General features: G+C 42.5%; 4 protein-coding genes across 8 annotated transcripts; all 4 read right to left on the bottom strand.

The window, feature by feature from the left end:
* Positions 1–264: 264 nt before the first annotated feature.
* Positions 265–3080, bottom strand: zgc:101559 (Ras-related protein Rab-33B-like). Of its 2 annotated transcripts, none has more exons than XM_054787478.1 (2): positions 2796–3080; positions 265–1184 (listed from the first exon to the last, which is right to left on the bottom strand). In XM_054787478.1, the coding sequence occupies exons 1-2, from the start codon at positions 3042–3044 to the stop codon at positions 735–737; spliced, it is 699 nt and encodes a 232-aa protein (XP_054643453.1). In that variant the 5' UTR covers positions 3045–3080; the 3' UTR covers positions 265–734. The 2 variants fall into 2 exon arrangements, with proteins under 2 accessions (XP_054643453.1, XP_054643454.1); XM_054787479.1 differs by having other exon boundaries at positions 265–1178.
* A 2407-nt stretch (positions 3081–5487) lies between these two features.
* kbtbd7 (kelch repeat and BTB (POZ) domain containing 7) lies at positions 5488–7652 on the bottom strand. Its single transcript, XM_054787477.1, has one exon. It carries the CDS (start codon positions 7378–7380, stop codon positions 5494–5496), a length of 1887 nt encoding a protein of 628 aa, XP_054643452.1. The 5' UTR covers positions 7381–7652; the 3' UTR covers positions 5488–5493.
* A 676-nt stretch (positions 7653–8328) lies between these two features.
* Positions 8329–9378, bottom strand: wu:fc50b12 (uncharacterized protein LOC103911624 homolog). The gene is given in 3 exon segments (XM_054786953.1): positions 8329–8569; positions 9115–9242; positions 9358–9378. Coding segments are annotated over 3 exon segments (390 nt in total).
* Positions 8470–24053, bottom strand: slain1a (SLAIN motif family, member 1a). Of its 4 annotated transcripts, none has more exons than XR_008572468.1 (10): positions 23411–24053; positions 19788–19927; positions 19177–19293; positions 17958–18095; positions 15782–15931; positions 15375–15707; positions 12979–13164; positions 12563–12899; positions 8663–10592; positions 8470–8569 (listed from the first exon to the last, which is right to left on the bottom strand). XR_008572468.1 is itself a non-coding variant. In XM_054787473.1 (10 exons), exons 1-10 carry the CDS (start codon positions 23878–23880, stop codon positions 10517–10519), a joined length of 1884 nt encoding a protein of 627 aa, XP_054643448.1. In that variant the 5' UTR covers positions 23881–24053; the 3' UTR covers positions 9794–10516. The 4 variants fall into 4 exon arrangements, 3 of the variants coding, with proteins under 3 accessions (XP_054643448.1, XP_054643449.1, XP_054643451.1); XM_054787473.1 differs by lacking the exon at positions 8470–8569 and having other exon boundaries at positions 9794–10592; positions 23411–23664; positions 23728–24053; XM_054787474.1 differs by lacking the exons at positions 8470–8569; positions 19177–19293 and having other exon boundaries at positions 9794–10592.
* Positions 24054–24866: the final 813 nt, after the last annotated feature.

Raw genomic sequence — 24866 nt, 5'->3', positions numbered from 1 at the left:
ATCCGGGTTTGACCTCGTTCTCCTGTTGAACTCCGAGGTTATTTGAATGCAGCATTAGTAATTCCAGCTTTGGCCACTGTGAGGCACTATTTGCTTACCCAAGTAAAACAGTCAGCAAACAGGTAAATATGGTTATTTAAATTGTAATATACTATATTCCAATATTATACGTTGTACACAATATAAAACTCTTAATATGAATATTAAGTTATTAGAAAGTTTTCAGTGCTATTTTCTTAATAGCAAAAAAAAAAACAGCCCAAGTTTTCTGGATCAAACCACTTTATTTTGCTCGAGATGTGCATGCAAGACAAGAATAAGTAGCACTGAAATTCCACCTCATGTCACTCTGTGGCATTTGATGAATTGCAAAGTGTTCTGCAGAGAAATGTCTGTAATTCAAGGTTGGGTTTTTTTGTCCATCACCCACACACACACACAAAAATGTCACTTAAAACGGTTTAAAAAGGATTTACAGCGTACCTTTTTTCCCCTTTATGTCTGCAAGTTAGTGTTGCTACATGGCCATTTGCGTGTCAGGTCTTTACATAATAAAAATAAAGTGCACCCATCAGTTATATTTTGACAACTCAGCTAAAAATATATTGTATATTCGCTACACTTAGATATTTGTGTATGCATCTCATAGAAATATAGTGCAAACTTGCCGGTCTGTGCATAACAGCAGGCTGATTAAGGTACTGTATATAGTCTTGCAGTGGAAGCGGGGCTTATCAGCATTGACAAGTCCCTGCCTCCTGCTTTTTGGGCCTCCACCGATACCTGACGTCACCCTCAGTAGTGGGCTGCTTCAGTCTCAGAGGTTTGTGGCTCTTCAGTCTGTAGGCCAAAGTCAGGAAAATGGCATCCACGTGCTCCTCCTCGGCGGGGTCCTTGGCGGAAGTCTCAAATAGGGGCATGTTGTGCACGTCAGCGAGGCACTGGGCCGTCGATGTGGGCACCTCACGGTGGTCCCTCAGGTCACACTTGTTCCCCACCACTACGCGGGGCACCAAGGGCCCCACAGAGTGACGTCCACACTCCTCGATCCACTCGGGGAGGCTCTGGAAGGTGACCAGGCTGGTGACGTCGTACATGAAGATGACGGCGTGGGCACTGCGATAGTAGTGGTCCACCATGCTCTTCCGGAAACGCTCCTGGCCTGCCGTGTCCCATATCTGCAACTGGCCCCAAAGAAATAAATATTAAAACCCAACAATGTGAGCAATATTAACGATGTAATGATATTATGTAACTGAAGAAACAAATTCCAACCAGTGCTGCTTGTCTTGTAATACTCCTTTTGCCTAAAGTGGCGCTAGTGTCATTTAGTCCAGTCAGTGGTTCTCAGCTGGTTTGGCTGCGGGACCCACCACCACCCCTTTATGACAAGCAGCAACCCAAATCGCAGAAATTCCCCCATACAACACAACGTGAGCTGGAGCGGTGAGACGCTCGTCTCTTTATGGCACGCTCTTGTCCAGCAGTTATCACGCTATCTACCTGTGTGTCGGACGGACAGCACGTTAACTTAACACTCGATGTCCTTCCGCTCCTGCTCAAGCTTGGTCAAGTCGGCCATAAACATGGCACACACCTCTGGTGGCATAGCAATCAAATGAGGTTAGGAATGTCAGGGTACTTCACGATACGATACGATACGTGATGCATGGCTCACCGCAAAAATGGGGACTCCAGTTTGCGACTCGGACTTGAGTTGCACAACAGAGAGACTTCAGACTTAACTTGGACTCGCGCTCAAAAGACTTCAGACTCAACTGGGACTCGTGTTTTTGGGAATTCAATCATTTTGGCATAATAATATTGGGGAAACTAATCAGTACCGATACTTTACGCTAACAGATAAAGGAGGGATATTAATACAGTAGATGCTTTAAATTTGTTAAATATAGCTGTGCGGTATTCTTAGTAGAATAAAAGAATAGCTGATGAAATAACGCTTATTAAAACAAGAAAAGACATGACAGATTTCTTTTTTAAATACTTGAGACTTGATTTGGACATGTGACCAAAGACTTCAGACTTGACCAAGTCCCACCCCACAAAGACTTGAGACTTACCGTAACTTTACCGTAACAACCCAAATTAACTTCATAGTTTATATTTTGCAGCCTTCCGCTGGGATAGGCTCCAGCTTACCCATGACTCTAATGACGCCAAGCGTTATAGAAAATGGGTGGATATTTTGCAGCATGACAAGACTGTTTTAGTGCAACATAACTAATGTCATCACACGTAACAACTTCATCATTATCATTATATGTTGACTTTGATTTACGCTTTTTCTCCATTGATTCGATTCAATTCATGAAACAGAAATTGCATTTTCAAAACAAAGATCATTTGGCCAAAGAGTCTTACAGTTCAGCACACCACAGCTCACTTGCAAAAGCTCATCTCTCTCCCAAAACTGTTCACTCATCATCAAAACTAAATTCCTCTCCCATATAAATTGTCAGTGCCCCCCAAAATGCATTGTCCCATTGGCATTGTGTCCATCAATCCATTTTCTATGGCGCTTGTCTTCACTCGGGTCGCGCTATGCTGGAGCCTATCCCGGACGACTTTGGGCGATACACGGGGTACACCCTGGACTCATAGCCAGTCAATCGCAGGGCACGCACTGCAAGTCAAAATATTTAATGTTTTGTCACGATAGCAGAGGCCCATTGAAATATCCCTCACGTCCAACCACCTCTAAGTCTTAGCCAGGCTGCCATGCTATCATTATGATTTATACACGTGTTTTGTGTGTGCAAGCATGGCTGTCTCACCTTGATGACCTCCCCGTCGAGCTCGAGCGTCTTCTCCCTAAAGTCAACGCCGATGGTCGCCTCAGGGTTCTTCAGAAAAGAACCGCCACAAAACCTGTAAGTCAGACACGTCTTCCCCACGTTTGTGTCTCCTATGACGATGATTTTAAACACACGACAGTTGCCGTCATGGTATGACGACGACAGCTCCAGGGAGTCGACAAAAACGGTGTCAAAGTCCTCACTGCCACCTTTGTGCTCTATTGCCATCGCTCATCTTCTCACTCCTGTGTGAAGGTACCGTTGCTAAAATAGCTGGGTGGGAACTATCGCGAGAACTAGCGAGAACGTAGACCGGAAATGAAACGTCAACACCACTGTACCCTCGTAATTGCATGGTTTATTTGACAGGTACAATACAAATAATTTTGTTTCTCACACACACAGACACACATGAAAAATATATATTAATAGCATCGGTACACTATAAAGTCAGAAATATAACAATAACACACTATTGTGACAGCACGCCTCCTCATGGATTTAATGATGTTTGGGAAGTGAAGGCTGAGAAGGGAAGGAGGCTGTATTGTAGTTTTCGGCAACAACTGGATTATTAAGACCGGATCAATAACTAGTAGTCAGCTAATAACTGATGGAAAATGTAAAAATAATTCCACTATACAATAAATCTTGAGTAAATGTCAAATAACAATGAAAACAAAAACTGATATAAACCCGTATACGTAACAAAAACACTGATATGAACCCACGTACGTCATTCATTTAATTCAAAGTAAGGATGCCCTGAGTCAGCATAATACACTCACCGGCCACAATATTAGGTACACACGGACCACCTCATGGGAAGCAACGTGGGGTTTCACTTCGTAATGCCGAGAGCTGGTTCCGAGCAAATTTTGTGTCTTTTTGGGGGAGTGTTAGTGCACCTAATATTTTGGTCCGATGAGCACAGCGCATGATGGCTACAATTCAAACACAACACGCATGTGCAACACAAGCATGTTTATCAGCACATATTTCACACTTTTACGAAATTGGCAAAAAAAAGAAGTGCAAAAACAGATGGCAGCAATCACCACTTTCCCTCTCTCTCGTCTTTGTGCCGAAGCTGCTACCTGAAGAAACATCTTGAAAGCTGTGCTACCATTGCAGGACTTGTAAAATGCAACACAGCAGCTTCAGCAGCCTCCTTTTTGACATCATTGCAATCACGTTGTCCCCAATTGTCTATGAGATTTAAAAGGAAAGCATTGCTATTGTCTCAGTCTGGGGTGTCTGTGCTTCACATTAGAAGTCTCCTTAAATGAGGTCTACATGTGTGGACGTCATCTCTACTCAGGTTTCAGACCTTTATGAACCCACCAGCTGTTTCTCTGGCACAGGCTGAAATTCTGGCCAATCAAGCTTGAGCAAGGTCTTGAAGGGGCTGCGGCTTTAACGTCTTGTTTGGGCATGTGAATGCTGCTTTCAATATTTGCTGCTTTCTTGTGTTTACATCAATAGTGGACATTTTTAAGCAAGGCCCAGCCAAAAACATAAAAATCTACTACAGTGGAACCTCTTAAGTCGAGCACCCTCTTAGTCTTCGCAGCAATATTTTCACCTCTAAAGTACCAGAAAGCTTCTGATGTCATGCACCATGTAAGACCTCAGTTCAGTGAGTACTGAAAGGAGTAATTCTGCATGCAGTTTCCTTTTTCTTTGGCTTTTTTGGGGGACAACACTTATTCCAAAAAGGAGGGGGGAAGAGAAGAACATACACAGGATGTTATCAACAGACCATTTTATTGTTTCTACATGTTACTAACAGTGGTCAATTTAATTTTATGGAAAATTTGTATTATTTTAATTCAATTAAATAATTTAAATTTTGATTCATCATTACACATTATACAGTACTCGTGATCAAAGTTAAGGTTGTTATCTTTAAGTTTCACTATTAATGGTGGCTAACTTCTTTTTACACTTTTAAGCTTTCAAGAATGTTATTGTTTTCAGTTTTTGCTATTAACAGCGATTCACTTATTTTTACTCTTGTACAGCCATTAAAAGAAAAGGTGTCACGATGAGGACAGATTAACCCCGGAACTGATTATTTGTACTCCCATCATTCCCTAGATAAAGCAACAAAATCAGTGGCTTGTGCTGGACCTGAAGAGGTTTCACTGTAGCCATCTCCTGCCTTTGCAAAGTTTGCATTTGTAAATCGTGGCGGTTTCAGCTATCAGAGCAATCTGTCTGACAATGTTGTTGTCTATCGTGTACATTAACAAAACATAGCATCACATCAACACAATGCCATCAAAAGGTTGACGTATGGAAGATTTTACTACAACGTTTCACGACAATTCTGCAAGTTTAGGAACAGCAGCCCAGAAACTGAAGACTGTTAAGACTCCATAGGTGTGAATATGAGTGGGAATGGTGGGAAACATGCGGCCCAAGGGCCTTACCTGGCCCACCAGGGGATTTTATCCGGCTCGGCATGCTAATTCTGAAAGAACAAATACAACCTCAGAGGAACTGTGATTTAACAGGCTCCTCAAAACATTTAAACAAGCCAAAGTCGGCTGGGGTAGGCTCCAGCTCACCATCAATGCAATAAGCGCTAAAGAATACCAGCTGTGTTTAGCTTGTGCTTCTAAATGGGGACCAGTAACCCTGTCAAAGTCGTTATAATAGATACGAGTCTCCACTACCAGTTCTCATCCGAGAATGAGCTGGAGCTGCCCGAGTCGGAATCTGCGTCCGTCAAGCCATCCAGGTCCCAGTCGGCACTGGAGCCGCTGTCATCATCCTCCTCCATGGAGAAACTGTGTGCCGAACCGAGGCATGCCGGGTAGACACGTGTGGAAACACACACAGGTCCCAGCGTGGACACGTAGACGGCCATGACGGTCTTCCAGCTCTCCTGCGCGAGGTCGTACTCGTGCATGAGGACACGGTTCTTGTTGTGCTGCAGCAGCGTCTGTGTGAGGAGCAGCAGCTTGCCGCTGTGCTGGATCACCTGATAGTTGAGGGCACGGCTGTCGATGGGGATGTCGCCCAGCCGCCTCCACTCCCCCCTGGCCGGGCTGTAGGCCTTCACCACGGGGATGTCGCACACGCAGATGATCTGGTCCTGGTACACGCACGCCTTGTGCAGCTTGTCCCGCCGCAGTGACCCGCAGTGGCGCCAGCGGTTTCGGCGGGGGTCGTAGCACAGCATGCGCCTCTTGTTGACTACATAGAGGTGGTCGTTCAGCGCCACCACTTGCATTTTACCTAAGGAATGAGGAAGAGGCGCCACGAAGGTCCACTGGTTTCTCTGGACGCTATAGCACTCCACCTCCTTCAGCCGGGCGTCCGTCACAGGGTTTCTCCCCCCGAGGAGGTAAACATGACCGTTGAGGTAGCCCATCCCTGAGTGGATCCTCCCTAGTGGCCTCTCTGCTAGCTCCTTCCAGGTGTTGAGCACCGGGTTGTACTGCCAGAAGTGTTTGGACAGGTGGGACGCCAGGTAGAGGTTGTTTTCAGGAGTAGAACACGCGATGAGGGACTCCATGGTGGAGCGTTTGTAATCCTGGCTGCTGAGGTCCACAAGAGGAGGAGAGATGAAGTAGAGATCCTCGGAGTATGGGTCACAGCATATGATGTGGTCGTTAGGTAGACCGAAGAAGAGGATCATTTCCTTGGCACTGACGCCTATCCTGTGCTTGGGGACATCCAGGGACGCGGACAAAGCACAGCAGCCGGCCCCAGCAGGTCCGTTGAAGAACGACTCCAAGTACTTCTCAATGAAAGGGCTCGCCACCAGCCCTTCGAGGTAGCGCTTGTCCTTCTCAGTGAACAGGCTCCAGCGTACGCATCTCAGCGCCTGCAACGCATCCTCCTTCTTCTGGGGAGCATTGACCTCGATCCACTGAAGGGCAGCCGAGCACACCTTCCGCTCACAGTCCACATCCAGCGTGTCCAAGGAGAGCAGCTCCTTAAGCTGGACAAGATCTAGCTCGCACAGCTCCCCTCCGCTGCACAGCTGTCCAAAGTTCATGGCGATGAAGGCCTGAGCGCTAGCTTTCAACTCCGGGTTGTCATAGGTGTCTGCAAATTTTAGGACTCCTACGCAGTTGGAGAGGTCCAGTCGGCGCGTCATGAAGCTGGAGCAGGCGTCCTTGATGTACTCCAGCTGCAGCATGTTGGCAGCTGCGTACAGCCTCTGCACATTGCCCTCCGTGATCGTCACCGTGCCTGTGTAGCAGTAGTCCACGATGACTGACATGGACTCGACGTCCACCCCGCGGATAACCACCTTCTCCTGGACACTCTCGTTCATGCCACCGGTGAACATACTCTTGAAGTACGGGCTGGCGGCAGCTAGGACGTTGCGGCTGCACAGAAACAGCTGGTTGGAGCTGTCACCATGGGGCTTCTCACCATAACCACCACCGGGGTCCAGGGGCTCTCCATCCGGGTCAACCGCGATGGTGACGTCCGAGAGAAGACGACTATCATACAATGCCTTCAACTCCCTCATCAAACCCCCAGCGTGATTGACGTCCTCCAACACTTCGGGGCCATTGAAGCAACCCAAAAAGGAAGCCATTTTTGGGGTCTATTTTGCGATCTTACGTTGCGGAAGGTCTAATAAAAGCCGCCTCACGCTCCACCCGTTCGGCCAACCGACAAGAACACATCGGCTCCGGAGATGTCAAACTTATGTTTTAAAATACATTACCAGTCACCTGCTTCCTCTCGGTGGACGTCTATGTACCCCAAAGCTTGTTTTAAGACATGGAATTACCATAATGTCCACTTTAGGTCCGCCATTAATGTGTCGTTCAGTGTATAATGCTTAATGCTTCGAGACAAATAGACAGTTCTAGCCGGGGGTCGAGTAAACATTCTACAGTGTCAAAATAAAATCTATATGTATGTATATATGTTGGTTTGTCAACCACAGCGCTATCCCGTAGCACAAATAAAACATATTTATATTTTACGCAAAAGTAATTGCATTTTATACATCTTACTTCACACTTGACCAAGATCTGGAAAGGTTAATCTCTTACTGTGAAGGCAGCACACAAAACTTCCGCTCTCCTTCACAAACTTAATACGTCAGAGAGAAAGTACGGGTGTGATTGGCTGTTTTAACTGGGTCAATTTCTCAAGGATAACAGTATTTACTGAAAAGCCCATGTTTAATGACGAGTGTTTAACTCCAGCAAAAATGAATTAATCAATATGTCCCTCCATATGTTTGAACATATATTGTTTGTATGAAAACAAGGTTAAACAACTCAAACACGTCAATGAAATATTGTCTTTTAAATAGTTACTCATCTAATATTTAAATGTAATGTAGATATTGGAAACTGTGGAGTATTTTTATTTGTTGCATATGCATATAAATAAAATGAAATAAATAATTAAAAATATGAATAGATTATAAAATATTGTCTTAAAATTTAAATTAATTCAATTGCAAAAAAAAAAAAAAATCAGAATGTATTTAGTACACCTCTACCTTCCCATCATGACATATTTTGAGCTATTCTGCAGTTTCACGTGTATTTGTGGTTGAGTTCCTGCAAAGTCCATCCTGGTGCTGGATGCTCTTGTGGACCGTGACAAGTAAGGGGAAGGCAGAGGGCAGCTCCACCCTGTGGCTCAACTTCTGGTGACCCCGATGGAGACAACGCAGCCTTTCGGACAGGTCTCGTCTGCCCGCCCGCTCCAGTCCATCCTGCAGCAGCTTTGTCTTGTTGGGCTTGTCCCGTGACTTTTCATACCTGTGGACATTTTTCAGTGAAAAGTGTAAGATACTCTTCTCCTCTTACATAGTTTATATTTGATGTTATTTGATGTTTTATTGTGATGCGTACGTGGAGCAGCCGGACTGGAGCAGGAGGGGATAGAGAAGAAGAGAAAGGGAGACAGAGGGGGGGACTGGGGGGACAAGACAGAGTAAGACAACAACAACATTAACGACAACAGGACTACATCAGCAGATGTCTATGACAACTATAGCGCTAGGCGATTTTCTTAACATCGTAGTGAATAGATTCCAAGTTTGGAGGTGGTGAGATTTAAACTGAAACAACAACAAAAAAAATTGGCGGGGGCGTTTACAGGTTTGACCTTGTTGTGGCTTTGACCTTTAACTCAGTCCTTCATTCTTTGGGAATGAATAAGGTCTAAAACCAAAGAATCTATGTGGTAAATATGAAGGGTCTGGGTGCTGATTTGTTAGCACAGGCTAAGAAAATGCTATGCAGCATATCACTGCTTGTCTTGCCCTTACTGTTACTGCAGTTACTGTTTTAGTTACACATACCAGGTTTCCAGCATTGCTCAAGCCTGGTCACACTTCACTTTAGATTTGGCATGAAAGCGTCATCTCTGTTCTGTTAAAGCCAAGACGGTCCACTCCAACCCAAGCTCCTTGGAAATGTCCTGTCACGTCTTCAGGTTGATTAAAGCGTTCTCCGTAAAGCAAAGAAAGAATCTGACTATATAACAAAGCAGGCGTCTTTAATGCATGCATAAGTGTGGATATGAAAGAAAAAAACATCCAAACCTCTTGAGCTTGGGTAGGCATGTTTTCAGAAAGGACTGAAGAAGTGGACTCCGTTTGATAATATGAAGCCTCAACGAGCAGGGAGACTGTTGGTGGGCAAATTTAAGACAACAGACATTATGCTCATGATGAGTCATTTACTGGCAGGCCCCTTACAGTGTCCCATCTGTTGCCAGGTCACGGATTGTTATCCAGAAAAGCCGTAAATTATCTGGTTAAATTTCAAAAATGTCAAAACTAAATTGTCCACCGGTGTGAATGTGAGTGTGAGTGTGAATGGCTGTTTGTCTACATGTGCCCTGCGATTGGCTGGCCACCAGTCCAGGGTGTACCCCGCCTCTCGCCCAAAGACAGCTGGGATAGGCTCCAGCAATATCCGCGACCCTGGTGAGGACAAGCGGTGTAGAAAATGGAGGATGGAATGGGGAAAAACGTTATATTTTCAAAACGTGTTTAATTTGACTTTAAAAATTCCTATGATACACGAAACTCGTCAGAGTCGATGTGCAATATCATTGCAGCAGTCACATGAATGAAAGTATTACTTTACTAAAAATCACTTAGAAACAAAATTGAATAAAAACACATCAAAAACTCACATCACGCATTAAAAGAATTGCCATAATTTAAACAACCCCCCCCACCCCAAAAAGGTTTTCTCATAATTGCGATAAAAGTGCTGCAGGTGCGGCTAGTACGTACATACTGTAGAAGCGGATATGAAATATGACACAATACTTCCAAACAGGCACACGATGGAACAAGAACAGATTTTTCATCATCATCATCATATTTTACACCACAGTGAGAAAAGTTTGCAAAGTGAGCCGTGTGAGATATATATAAAAAAAAAAAGCGAATTATAGAAAAAGCGTGACGTTTTCATCTTGCAGAGAAATCACAACAAGTAGGAGTTGACATTTAAGTAAGTCATTAGCTGAATATTGCAGGTAACGTATGAGAGCCAGCCTCATACAGCTCTTTACTTCATTCAGAAGAAGAGTTTTAAAAAACAAAACACTTAACAGTCTCTCTTGGGTGGCAGCTCGTGACTGCCTCCTCTGGACAGATGCTGTTACTGCAGCCATGCAGCATGACCCTGTTTGTTAGAATAATCATTATTAACCTTATTTTTACCATACGTCTGGAATTATTGGAGTTAATAGCAGCCGTCTTTCCAGCTGGCATCCCTCAGGGTACTCAGGGAAGCCAGGCTCTTTGGCGGAGTCAGCATACTGCAAGGCAAGCAACGAAAATAATCACGTCCATTTTTGAAATTCTATTACAATACATTAAAACATAAAATAAGATCTAATAAAATGTCATACACATTTCAAGGCACTAGAGTCAATTTAATTCATAATAAATAATAATATAAATGAAATATTCCATTGTAATGGAAAACTAATGTACAAATATCAATTACAAACATAATATTGAATTATTTTCAATTAGAAGAAGAATTAATTAAATGATAACAAAATATGGCATAAACAAATATTTCAAAAAAGTGAAAGTACTAAAATCTATGATAATATGTAATCTTATAATGAAAAGATGATAAAATAAAATATAATAATATTAATGTACAATAATATCATATTTAAGCCACTGAAGAATATGAATTAATTAAATGTAATGACATTAAAATACCCCATTACAATGGCAACATAAAATAAAATACACTAAATGAAATCTAGTGTTTTACATAAAATGATGTACAGGTATGTAAAACAATGACAGCATTTAAAACAACAACAAAAAAATAAACAATGTACATAAATCATCAACATAATAAAACCAAACACATACTGAATTTAACAGAATTTGTTGAAGTTATCAAAGTACAGTGGTAGCTCCGTTTTCGTACACTCGTACACTGGTAAGATTCTGTTAATGTCAAACTTCCCGAGGTTATCGTGCGGCCAAACAGTGCACCGAACAGACTCATCCGTGCAATCGAGTGCACAAACAAAGCATCCTCAAACAAAGTGTTCTCTGTGAATGCATTGTGGTTCGTTTAGAGCAGGGGGGTCCAATGCATCTTTTCGTTTTTCAGTATGCGGCACTCGTTAGAAAAAGTTTGGACACCCCTGGTTGAGTGGGAACAACGATGAACAACTCAGTATCGGCCTCATTTCTTCTTCCGATGAAGCACCGTGCACCTTGTGCTGATGAGGCGTTCAATCGCACTGTGTATTTCTGAGTATCAGACAAATAGGCTTCCAGACAGTCTGTGCTTTTTCTATCAAAAAGGTTCCAAGTGCCACAACTTTGATGAAGAATGTGAGAAACACTGTTTGATTCAAGAAGAAAGAAGTCGTCGCAAAGTAGGAAGGTGGCGTCTGTTCCAATAGGATTGTAATGCAAAGGTTCCTAGGCAACCCAGGTTGCAGGGGGAACGGTATGAGGGAGACACATTACAGAGAGCAAGCACACAGCTGTCACCGTCCACTCTTTAAAGTTACGTTTGTAACGGACGACAGTGACAGGGTCCGCGTGGCTCTTCCATCCCTCCTGCCCCCCCCCATCAGCATGTTAGCCAACAAGAGTCTTCACTACAAGTAAATGTTCAATTATCCATTTTGCATTGTTTTCTGCATGTACAACTATAATCATTCTCTATAAAAAGTGTCTTGTGTTTATATTTTTGGATGTCTGGAACGGATTAAATGGATTTGCACTATTTCTTATGGGAAAAATGTATTCGGTTTTCATCCCATTCGGTTTTTGGCAGACCTTTAGGAACGGATTAATGCCGAAAACCGAGGTTCCACTGTAAACTAAATAAATTGAATTGAAAAAAATCCTGTTTAAAACAAAACTATATCTACTCAATCTAATATTTCAGATAGTATTCTTCAGGTTACATTTTTTTTTTAAATATTAAATTTCAATGAAAAAATCACATAATAAAATAAATATTTCAAGGCACTTCAGTCAATGTAACAAAAAATAATTACCTGAAATACTGTACTGTATATTGTATACATAAAAAATACCCCATGATAGTAGAAAAATGACAAATGAATAAAAGGCAAATAAGTACTGTAAACAATAAATAATAACTATTTTTGTTGGTCTATATAGTGCTAGCCAAACGAATGTGCAACATACGACATAATAGTGTTATCACTTATTGCTAGTCTTTCACTATCTTGGTTTGACAGGCTAAAGCAACTAGCTAAGGGGTCTTTGGTCTTACCTGCGCGTTGGTTGGGAGATTTTGCTTGAGCGTGTAACTCCGCTGATGCCCACAAAAGAGGCTGGACGGGGCAGCGAGCTGCGGGGGAAGGCGGACTGGCTGGGGGCGGCGTAGGCGGTCTTTACGGGCAGCGGTACGGAACTTCCGGCGGGCTTGAGGCTCTGAGGCAGGGCAGGGCTGCTGGGGATGGAGTGCAGGCTGGTGGAGGTGGACAAGGAGGCGGGGCCCTGCAGGACGGTGGGGCTTACGTAGGCCGTGGCTTTAAAGAGTTGGCGGGGGGCGGCGGGGAAGTTGCCCACACTCTGGACGCGCTGACTCAGCTGGCCTGGAGGCGGAACTGTAGCACAGAAAGAGGAGGACACATTTAGATGGACATGCTGCAGAACCAAAACGCAAAAACAAGAGCATCTTCTTACTGGACGACTGGAGACGTGCGAGGCCGCTGGACGAGTCAAAGCTCTGGCTGCTGCGGAGGGACGACATAGTAGGGAGGGAGGAGGGGCCGTGGGAGGGCGGGCCGATGGAGGAAGGGGCCAGGCAGGGAACACTGGGCATGCTCGGAGCTCGGATCAGGTTGGGCATGCTTCTCCGGAGTTTCATATCTATACAGCAAAAATGTCAAATCCTAGTAGTTTTTGTTTATTTGCGATAAGATTATTTGATAAGACAAAAATGATTTTTTAACTCCACTAAATAAGATAAGCTAAGCTAAGCTAAAATTAGAGATCGGGTTAACTCGGGAAATATGAAGTAAAAGCAAGACTGGCAAGGCTAAATTAAAAGTAGTACGATCTCCTCAACGCCGTTATAATAAGATAAGCTAAGCTCAAGCAAAGTTCTGCTAAAGTAAGATAAAATAAGATGTGTTTAGACCAAGGTTGAGCTAGCGAGGCATAGAAAGGAAATGATTAATTTAAAACAAGATATGCTAGGATACTCCAAACAATGTTGCTAAGAGAAAATGAGCTAAGCTAAAATAACACATGCTTGGATACGCAAAACAAATTTGAGCAAAGTCAAGCTAAGCTAAAATAAGATATGTTAAAATGAGCTACACATAACTAACCTAAATGAGTTACGCTAATAAATTAGATGAGGTAAAATAACATTCAAGCTGAAGATGCTAAAACACACATAACAAAGCTCAGTTAAGATACACCTAGATACATTCAGCTAAATGCAAAAGTTATGCTAAGATTACCTAAGCATAAGCCAGATAAAATAAGATAAGCTACAATTAACGAAGACACCATAACTCAACCATGCTGCGATAGGCTCAAATAAATTATGCTGAGATATTGAAACAAAGCTAAGAAAAGGTGAGAGCAAAATAAGACTATCTATCTAAACCAGGGGTCACCAACGTTTTTTCTTGTGAGAGCTACTTTTACAAAATGAAAATGGCCACGAGCTGCTCATTTTTGTAGAAATGATTTTCATACCTTATTTCAACCCAAACAGATCAAATATGCTTGTTTTACCAAACATTTACAAAATGCTGGTATTCACAACTCACATTTTATGTTTCAGAATAGTTTTCTTTCTAGTGTTCTCACATTATTAACTGAAAACCTGAATGAAAAGCAGGCCTGCGGGCGCCTCATGTGGTCGTGGGAGGCTACCTGGTGCCCGTGGGCACCACGTTGGTGACCCCTGATCTAAACTATATAAGATAAGCTAAAACACCACATGCTAAGAGACGCAAAACAGCGCTAAAAAAAGCTAAGCTAAGATAAGCAGCCATCTCATTATTTTCAGTATTTATTGCCACTCTGAGACATACAGTATATACTGTGTACTTTATCAGTCAACAGTTGGGTCACACTTCCTCATGCACATGTCTGACTGGCAATGTACAGTGGTGTGAAAAAGTGTTTGCTACCTTCCTGATTTCATATGTTTTGCATGTTCATCACACTTAAATGTTTCAGATCATCAAGTCTTAGCCGATGACAACACAACTGAACACAAAATGCAGTTTTTAAATGAAACTTTTTATTATCCAAACCTGTGTGAAAAAGTGACATTTTGAAAAGGTGTGTGTCCCATTACATCTGGGGTAAAAGTAACGCTGCATTTCAGAACATCCTACCAACGGTAAAATATGGTGGTGGTAGTGTGATGGTCTGGGGCTGTTTTGCTGCTTCAGGACCTGAAAGACTTGCTGTGATAAATGGAACCATGAGTTCCGCTTTGTACCAAAAAATCCTGAAGGAGAATGTCCGGCCATCTGTTCGTGACGTCAAGCTGAAACCAACTTGGGTTCTGCAGCAGGACAATGATCCAAAACACACCAGCAAGTCCACCTCTGAATGGCTGAAGAAAAACAAAATGAAGACTTTGGAGTGGCCTAGTCAAAGTCCTGACCTGAATCCTATTGAGATGCTGTGTCGTGACCTTAAAAAGGGGCTTCATGCTGGAAAACCCTCCAATGTGGCTGAATTACAACAATTCTGCAAAGATGAGTGGGCCAAAATTCCTCCACAGCGCTGTAAGAGACTCATTGCAAGTTATCACAAACGCTTGATTGCAGTTGTTGCTGCTAAGGGGGGCCCAACCAGTTAATAGGTGTAGGGGACAATCACTTTTTCACACAGGGACATGTAGGTTTGGATTTCTCCCTTAATAATAAAAGTTTCATTAAAAAAATGAATTTTGTGTTCAGTTGTGTTGTCATTGACTAATATTTACATTTGTTTGATGATCTGAAACATTGAAGTGTGACAAACATGCAAAAAGATAAGAAATCAGGAAGGGGGGGACACTTTTTCCCACCCCTGTACGTGTCTTGTGTCTAATGTATGAGTTGTACCTGTGCTACTTCTGTAGTGACCGTCCGTGCTCAGACCAGACGTCCCTGTGTTGTAGGGTACGAGTGCAGCCAATGAGAAGGTTGAGGCGTTGGAGCTTCGTCTGCAGTCTCTGAAGCTGGAGAAGGTGTGCGAGTGAGGTAGACCTCCCCCACTGCGCTGCATGGATCCCGTGCGGAAAAGTCGAGGCTGCGGTGGAGGCAGCTGGTCGTAGCCCTCATCCTCCTCGTCATCCTCCTCCAGGTCCACCTCGCTGCGTCTCAGAGAGTTCAAGGAGAAGCTGGAGCAGCGACGACTGGCCGTGGCCGAGGTGGACGCGTAGTCCTGACGCAGACCTACGTGGCAGGTGCACAGAGGTTTTTAAGACATTTACGGAGACGAAGGAGAAGACGTGGAAGAGGCAACTCACTCTCCTCCTGAAGTCGAGCCATGACCTCCACGTCTGTTATGTCCTGCAGTTTGTAGCCCATGGAGATGGAGTCGTCCTCCAGCTCAGAGACGCCCGCCTCGCTGTCCAGGGAAGACTGGGGGCTGATGGCCGCATGTTGCCGACCCACATCTAAAACACAAACATACAAGATGAGTACATGATTCATGTTCGTATGCAAAAACTAATCCCATTTTTTAATCATGGAAATACAATTCCTCTGTTCCAGCATCATGAAGCTTTATTTACTGTACAGGCAATGACTTCAGCTTCATTCTTAACAAGTTGAAGTATCATGAAAGAGTAAAAGAAGCAAATCCTGAATTTCCCCATACGGTGGTCATCAACTGTAGAGAGACCAGGCCTCAATTAGCGGGTCAGGCACTCATTATTTATTTGTACAAACGCATTTTTATAGAAACTTCCTCAACTGCCAAAAGTACCATGAAGTGTTTATTAGGGGGAGGCCTTCACTTGTGGAAAAATGTCATTTTTATGATAACATCGTATGTGTTCATATAGCAGCAGGAGGGCATTTTTACTCGACAGGAAGTACCAGATGTCTATCAGGGCTGAGGTGTTGGGATTTTTTTACTAAGTATTTTTTACAACACTACATTTTCTCATCTGGCGGTGGGGTGGTGTTTATTTCATTTAGTAAACTGCACAAAGCACCGAGTGTCACGTCTTGGCATTGTGGTGTTGTGGCGCCGACCCCTGGGTGCGAGCGATGAGACCTGATCGCAGGTCAAATGTTTATTTTTAGCATCATAACTGCCGTGGATCCACAAAAGAGCTTACACTGACATGAACAATCGATGCATGACGCGCGCACCTGAAATAAATAGAAGAGAAACTGAAATTAGCAGCAGGTGCAAGTAAACAGAAAGGGAATGCAGGCAAAACACAGGACGGACGAAAAAACTGAAGTAAATACAAAATAAGAGCATACAACCCGAAATTAAGGCATCAAAAGGGAACATGGACGCACTGTCACGCAGGCTAGATCACAGAGCGTGACATATTTTTGAAATATTACTGTATGACCTTATAGGCCAGGGGTGTCCAAAAGTGCGGCCCGGGGGCCATTGCAGCCCGTGGATGTTTTTTTATTGGCCCGCCCCACATTCTACAAATTTAATTTAACAAGAAAAAAAACAATAATAAGTGAAAATATTAACAGAATAACTCAATCTAACAAGAAAAAGCCATCATTTTACAAGAGTAATGTTGTAATATTATGAGGAAAAATAATGTCATTTTAGTAGCACAAAGTTGAAATATTAAAGAAAGAAGGCATTATTTTTGTCGTCATTTTATGAGAAACAAAACAACAAATAAAGTTGCAATTTTTGGAAAATTAGGTTGCGGAAAAAGTTAGAATGTTACGAGAATGAAAATAAAAAAATGCAAACATTATGGGAATAAAGTCATACTTACGAAAAGAACATTTACAATGAGAATAGCTGGAATAGCTGGAAAATTAAAGAAAAACCACCACAGCAGAAATGGGGAAAAAAAACTGCTGTAACTTTACGAGAATAAAGTCTTCTATCTGTCGTATTCTAATGAGAAAAAGTCAATTTTACGAGCATAAACTCAGAATATTATGAGGGGAAAAATAGCATTTTAGTAGTGCCGAGTTGAAATATTAAAGAACAAATACGTTTAAAAAGAAGTTGTGGTTGTGGTGAAACAAACAAAAGAAAATAAAGTTGTCATTTTAGAAAAATGAGGTTGGGAAAAAAGTTATAATATTATGAGAATAAAGTCAAAATGTTACGTCAATAAAGTCAGAATGTTACAAAAAGGACATTTCTAAAGATTATTATACAAAAAAACCCAAACAAAAATGTGAAAAAAACCCCAAATTGATGCTAATAATACTTTGTCACCTACTGTATATCACAAAGCTGAGACGCAGAAACATTTGTCTAGAAACATAAATACATTCTTAGCATTTCTGCATGTGTTGCTTTACAAAATATCTACATGGCCCTTGTACCCTTTCACTTTTCAGTATGTGGCCCTTGCAGGAAAAAGTTTGGACACCCCTGTTATAGGCCGTGGGTGTTTATTTCTTGAACTGCAGAAGGGAAACAGTGTCTCCATGGACTCCATGTAAAATGTCTGCAAACTTAGCGAGTGAATGCCTTACTGTGCAGGGCAGAGTTCGACAGGAAGGTGGGGGCTCTGTCACTGAGGCTGCAGCTGGTCCTGAGAGGGAAGGTGGACTGGACCAAAGGAGGCCCGGGTGATGGTGATGAAGATGCTGCTAACGGCGCTGACGACAGAGCTTGTATGTAGGGAGAGGATAAAAAAAAACACACCAGCAAGCAGGCTTTAATCCCCGTGGAATAACATGCAAATCCATTACTCTGCTCAATATGGCATGGAACCAGGTGCTCAGAACATTCAGAGACAGACACCTGGAAATAACTAATTGGTTTATTGGTCTTTACTTTCCCCACAGTCGATCAAGAAAGTGTTGTCCAATGCCCATCCCTGTGAAAGACATATCCAGGCTTAAGTTATTTTAGCAGCTTTCAAAGCAATGATTCTTTGTTTTTCCCCAATGTTCATTGTGCATCCAATATTTGATACTAAAATAAAGTAAACCACAAACCAAACGACTAAAAACGTATCCACTTTGCCTAACAAGTTCAAAAACACATTTTCTTTGTTTTTTTCGAAGCTGCTGCGCCTTGTGTGATGTTGCCTGGGCATGCGGTAGCTAATATTAAACTAAACTAAACTAAGCTAAACTACTAAAATCATTTCCATTTTGCCTTTGACACAGTTGAAGTTAGTTTAGCGAGTTTAAACACACATTTTCTTCGTTTTTTCAAAGCTGCTGTGCCTTCCCTGTTGTCCCATGAATCCAGTAGCTGATACTGGTTATGGTTATGGTTATGGCGTCATTTATTTCGAACATGCATGCGGAGCTAACATTAGCTTAGCAGGTTTAAAAACAATTATTCTTTGTTTTTGTCAAGCGGCTGCGCCTTCCCTGATGTCTATCCACCCATTTTCTATGCCGCTTATCCTAATTAGGTTATGCTGGAGCCTATCCCAGCTGACTCCGGCCGAGAGGCGGGGTACACGCTGGACTGGTCGCACATATAGACAAACAACCATTCACACTCACATTCATACCTATGGACAATTTAGAGTCTCCAATGAAGCTAACATGCATGTTTTTGGAATGTGGGAGGAAACCGGAGTACCCGGAGAAAACCCACGCGCACACGGGGAGAACATGCAAACTCCACACAGAGTCGAACCCAGGTCTTCCTGACTGTGTGGCCAACATGCTAAGCGGCCCTTGCGGCCCTTGAGCGGGGTTACCATGCACGTATGTGTCGCCATTGCGTTACCTGTGGACTCGGTTAGCACAGCAGGTTTAGTGTAAGGCTGGACCGGGCAGCTGAGGGTGGACAGCCCGTCTATACAGCTGTAAGGACGGACGGAAGACGTTCCTCGCCACCGCTTGGCTAAACACACAGAAAAAGAGCGGCAGGTTGGCAGTTTGATGATATTGTGAGTCAGTCAAATAGTAATCTGCCGCCGACATGGCACTATTGATGTTGTACATGTCCGCATGGGTTAGATTATGACAACAGATTATTGGGCTAAACTACAGATTTTTTAGGATAAGCAGGGATTGCACATGTAGCTTACGTCCCGCTCTCCAAATCACAAGTAAACAGACCCAACTTTACATATAGGATGTTTTTATGTCTTTTATACAATGCAGACATTTGATTAGGTACCCCCTGCAAAGGCTACAAGTTCATATTTGTACACTCCAGGTATTAACCGCATACATGATATACACTGTTTTTACTGTATATATTATGTTATATATATTTTTTAGCACGTGGAGACATCTAGTGCAACATGTGTCCCAGCTTAGCGTCACATGTCCACAGCCAGAGAGGGACAGATGTCCACATGTTGTAGGATGTTAATCCTTGTTGCGGGTTACCTTGGTCCAATCTGTGGCACAGCGTCATCCTGGCCAGCTCCACTTCTGGTCCCGGGTGGTCCAGGACCTGCCTGCACCACTGCAGAGGGCTGAGGCCGCTGTCGCTGCCCTGCAGCTTGGCTCTGGGACTTACATAAAGCCTGAGACACACCAGGACACGTTCATAAAGGACACTTGGACAACATGAAAAGTGTTGATTTTATTGCTATAGCAACCTTTGGCTGCGCAAGCCTGAAAACACTCTCTAGCAACACCTTCATACAGCTAAGACATAGAGAACTGTGTTTGGGCCACATGACAAGAAATCATGTGGGGAAGAAAGGGAGGACTCTATTTCAGTTATTAAGTAGTCTAGTCCCGGCGTCTGGTAGCCAGGAGGCGACTATTTGAGGAAATACGGAAACTCAGTTGAAACTATGGCAATACTACAAACGTGCTGAGCGCCACAGGAGACATCTCAACTGGAGCTGACCCCTATTTAGCAACTAGGTCACAGTTAGATGTCTACTCAGGGGTCGATGGCTCGTCTCGCCTCGATGGGAGGATGGCGACGATGGACAAAACAAAACGTCTCAATGTTGTATTCGATCATGGCTGCATTCATCCGTGTGCTCCACTTTCCACATCATCACATCATCACACAAACAGCAGACATCGCAGACGCTGACCTGCTTGGAAGTACATCCCTCGCTATGTCACAATACACGACCTAGCCTGCATTGCTTCTTTATTATTCTATTTTAGAGGTATTTGTAAGTTTTGTTTTATTTTTACCTTATTATAAACGTTCCTCTGAGGTTATATTTGTTTGTAAATGTGTGCATGGTGGCCCGCATCAAATGCTCATGGCACATGGCCCATACATATTATGTGTGGAGTACCCCAGGGGTCAATGCTGGGACCAAAACTGTTCAACTTATACATGAATGATATATGTAAAGTGACAAAAGACCTAAAGCTAGTATTATTTGCAGATGATACTACTGATTTTTGTTCTGGGGAAAGCACACAAGAGCTAATGAAAACAGTCACAGAGGAAATGACGAAGAAGATAGTTTGATAAAAACAGATTATCCTCGAACGTAAGTAAAACTAAACTATTTGGTTATAGGGGAAGGATACGAACGCGCAAATACAAATGGACGGTGTGAAGATTGAAAGGGCGGATGAAAATATAAAAATATACAACATAAGGTGGCAAGAAATACCTCAATATTGAATAAAGCAAAATTTGTCCTTGATTAAAAATCACTCCATACTCTTGACTGTTCTCTGGTATGACCATATCTAACTTACTGTGTGGAGATAAGGGGTAATAACTATAAACGTCATCCTAATTCAATAAATGTACTGCAAAACAGATCATAGGATAATCCATAATGCCGCGTATGGAGAACATACAAATCCTCTATTTCTAAAATCACAAATATCACAATTTGATGATCTCGTACAGGGGTGTCCAAACTATTTCCACTGAGCGACACATACTGAAAAATCAAAAGATGAGGGGGCTGCTTTTACTTTTTTTTTTTTTTTAAACCAACCCAAACAAAATATTTAATATATAATACACATGTAAGATATATTTATTCATTTTATCAGTGACAAAGCGCATTATTATTGTTATTATTATTATTATTATTAGTATTATTATTATTATTTTTATTATTATTATTATTTCTCCTCTTATTACTTTTTGGCTGTTTTTTTATGTTTACAAATATTTCAATGTTCTACTTGTAAATTTTTTTCTCATACTAATATAACTTATTCTCATAATATTTTGACTTTATTATCATAACATTATAGCATTTGCCCAACCTCATTTTGTTTTGTTTCTTATATTACAACTATTCTCCTGTAACATTTCAACTTTATGCTATTTTTTCCTGTTAATATAATGACTTCACTCCCTTCATATTTTGTCTTTATTCTTGTAAAATTACTGTTTGTTTTTTTTTACTTTATTGTTTAATCATATTTTTAGAATGTGCCGAGGGCCAATAAAAAATTAAAATATTTGTATATGTGTGCATGTTTATAGAATAGTAAGCTAAAACCATATAATGTAAATTATTAGCATTATTTTGCTCAATTTGGCTCACAAATGTGATCAAATCATTAATTTGTGGGCATGATAGTAAAGTTAAAACAGTATAATGTAAATGATTAGACTTATTTTGCTCAATTTCGCAAAGAATTGTGAAAAAACATTGTATTTGTGGAAAAACGTTATACAGGTGAAAGCATTGTGCTTAGGTCCTGCATGCAAAGTCATAAAACATTTCAAAATGTGCCTGCATTGCTTGGTGGCTCTAGGAAATCAAGAAGTCTCTTTGTCCAGTCCAATATTTTCTCATTGTTGTTTCCTTGAAAGCAATGTTAAAATATTGTCTCATCTCGTTCCTGTGAACCCAATATCGTGTATCACCTCGTCTCATGAGCTGAGTGTATTGTGACACCCCCGGTTAAAAGACCGAGATATGTAACCGAACCCGGATGTCCTGACAGTGTGGCTAACATGCTAACCACTTGTCCACCGTGCGTTTTTTTTTTTTTGCCTTTATTTGTGTGATACAATTTTTGTACTATTTGACACAAACATGAATTGGGATAAATTCATGTAATAATGAATTCAAGAGTTAGAATAAAAACTAGTAAGAGTTGAAGCAAATATCCTTTGACCCTTTGGTGAGCTACTCAAAATCAGCTGGTGAGGTAGGAGACCCCTGTGATAGTATCACCATCATAAGGCTGGACACACTATGAGTTTATGTTCATTAAACAACCACACACTAATAGTGTTTTGATAGAACGAATAATCATAATTATAATGAATCAAGATATAATTAGTCTAGTGACAAGAGAGTAAAGTTGTTCACTGTTCACTTGGAAAAAGTTAGCACTTACCCCATGAACGTGATAGCCACTTGTAGCGTCCCGTGGGACAAAAACGAACTCCGAACTAACCGCATTGCTTGTTTGTTTAAAAAAAAAATGCTACTGGGGTAAAAAGTCACATTTGGAGTCCGAAGATCGGAAGCTAGGCGGATAACTCCAGCTAGCTGCTAGCTAGCAGCCGCCAATGCAAGGTACAGCCAGTGACAGCTAGGCAAAGCGTGTAAACAAGGATGCAACCCTGCGTGACACCGCAGACGTGTAGTATTCGCACACCCCTCGGTTATTGTGATCAGCTTTGAAAGGAGTTTATCTGCTTATGCCGATCACGCGTTTTTTTTACGGAAATCAGCCGATATTGATCATTCCTTGAGCATCCCTAGTTATATTAATGAGGCATCTGTATATTTTTTAATGACAACTTTTTTCACTATTAGCATTAGCACCTACTGTAAGTTACCAAATATGGTTCTTTTGACTACAAAAGGCTGAAAAAACACATGCATTTACCACCAGGCACTGAATTAATGCTTTACAGGAGACGTTTTTATTCATTTAGTGCTTACTCGTGCAGTTTAACGCATTTGTGGGCTTAATTTCATAGCTAGAATCCTTTTGTTTGCGTCAATCTAAATTGTTGCATGTGGCCTACAAAGCATTGCTTTCATTTTTAAAATGCATGCACACACAAGTAGTTAGAATTAGAAGAGAGCAGAGAGAATTACCAGCTATCGGGCTCTGTTGCAGGGAGCACGGTGCTAAGATCCAGTATGTCAACCTCATCCAGAACCGTCGTGCTTCCATCGTTCTCCTCCTCATCTTCCACTTCGTCCTCCTCCTCCTCCTCCTCGGCTGCATCAGGAGACGACGACGAGCTCGGCTGAAAATAAGCGAAGGGCTCCCGGGCGGACGGCTCACACTTGGCCGAGAAAAGGTCCCTGGCTGCGGGTAGACAAGCAGCCAGCGAGCCCGGGAGCTGCTGCGGAGGAGGAGTAAGAGGAGGATGGTGGTGATGATGGGAGGCGATGGGACAATTGTTTACCGCGTTGGCCCTCGTCCTCAGCTGCTCGTTCTGCTTCTCCAGCTTGCGGACCAGCTCTTGGAGCTTCAGCACCTCCAGCTCGGCGTTGGCCAGCTTATTGTTGCCGTTGACGTCCGCCATCACGGGGGGGGACAGCAGCACCTCGGCTTCCATTAGCCGCCGCCAAGCACATTGAGAAAGGCAGTGTGGAGGAGGGAGGCTCGGCCTGGATGCTCGTTCTTGCACGGACTGGATTCTCTTAATTCTGAGGAGGCTGCGACGACATGCAACACACACATGCACGCTCACGCACACACACTGCTGATGCTGATGCTGGCATGATTTCCACGCTGCCTTCTGATTGGTCAACAGCTTCCACATGTCCAGGAAGTTGTTTTAGTACACTATGTGGGCATTTTCAAGGGGAGGGTCACTCTCTACCTCACACACGCACACACACACACACACACACACACACACACATCTGATCTGAGACGTTACATGATTCTACAGTTTCTGCAGTGCAGGTGTTTAAGGTTTAAGGATAAGGTGTTTATTAGGGGGCAGGTCTTTATTTGCACAAATGCATTTTTTACAATAACGCTTCATAGTATTTCTAATGTAGTAGGCGAAGGTGCTTACTCAATGTCAGAGAGTACCAGGTGTCTATTTGGGGTAAGGTTTTTTTTGCACAAATGCATTTTTTATAATAAGACGGTATTTTTTCACATAGTGGCCGAAGGTGGTTATTTACTCATCCACGGAGCGTACTAGGTGTCCATTTGGGGTAAGGTGTTTATTGGGGGAGGTCTTTATTTGCACATAAGCATTTTTAATAATAACAGCGTATTCTCCTCTATTAGCTGCAAGGTGTTTATCAGGAGGAGGCGTTGTTTACTCACGTAGGGGACTACGTGTCTTTTAGATTGACTTGGATTCATGTTTGATGCATTCAGCTGCATCCTTGTGAGCTGTCGGCAGTTTCGGTATTAGTTTTCCTTTTCAGATGCATTTCTTGGTCTCACGGTGAGTCTATGTGGCCCGGGTTACGCTTCCTAGCTAGCATTACTATTTTGCTACTTAGTGTTTTTTGTGAGTTGCATCGCTCTTTGTGAGCGCCCTGGTTTTGCTCTTGAAAGACTTCACTGACTGCACCTGCC

Source organism: Dunckerocampus dactyliophorus, chromosome 9 (assembly GCF_027744805.1).
Source record: "Dunckerocampus dactyliophorus isolate RoL2022-P2 chromosome 9, RoL_Ddac_1.1, whole genome shotgun sequence".
Classification (NCBI taxonomy): domain Eukaryota; kingdom Metazoa; phylum Chordata; class Actinopteri; order Syngnathiformes; family Syngnathidae; genus Dunckerocampus; species Dunckerocampus dactyliophorus.
Note: the sequence above shows the minus strand (reverse complement) of the source record. Positions and strands in the feature narration are given on the sequence as shown.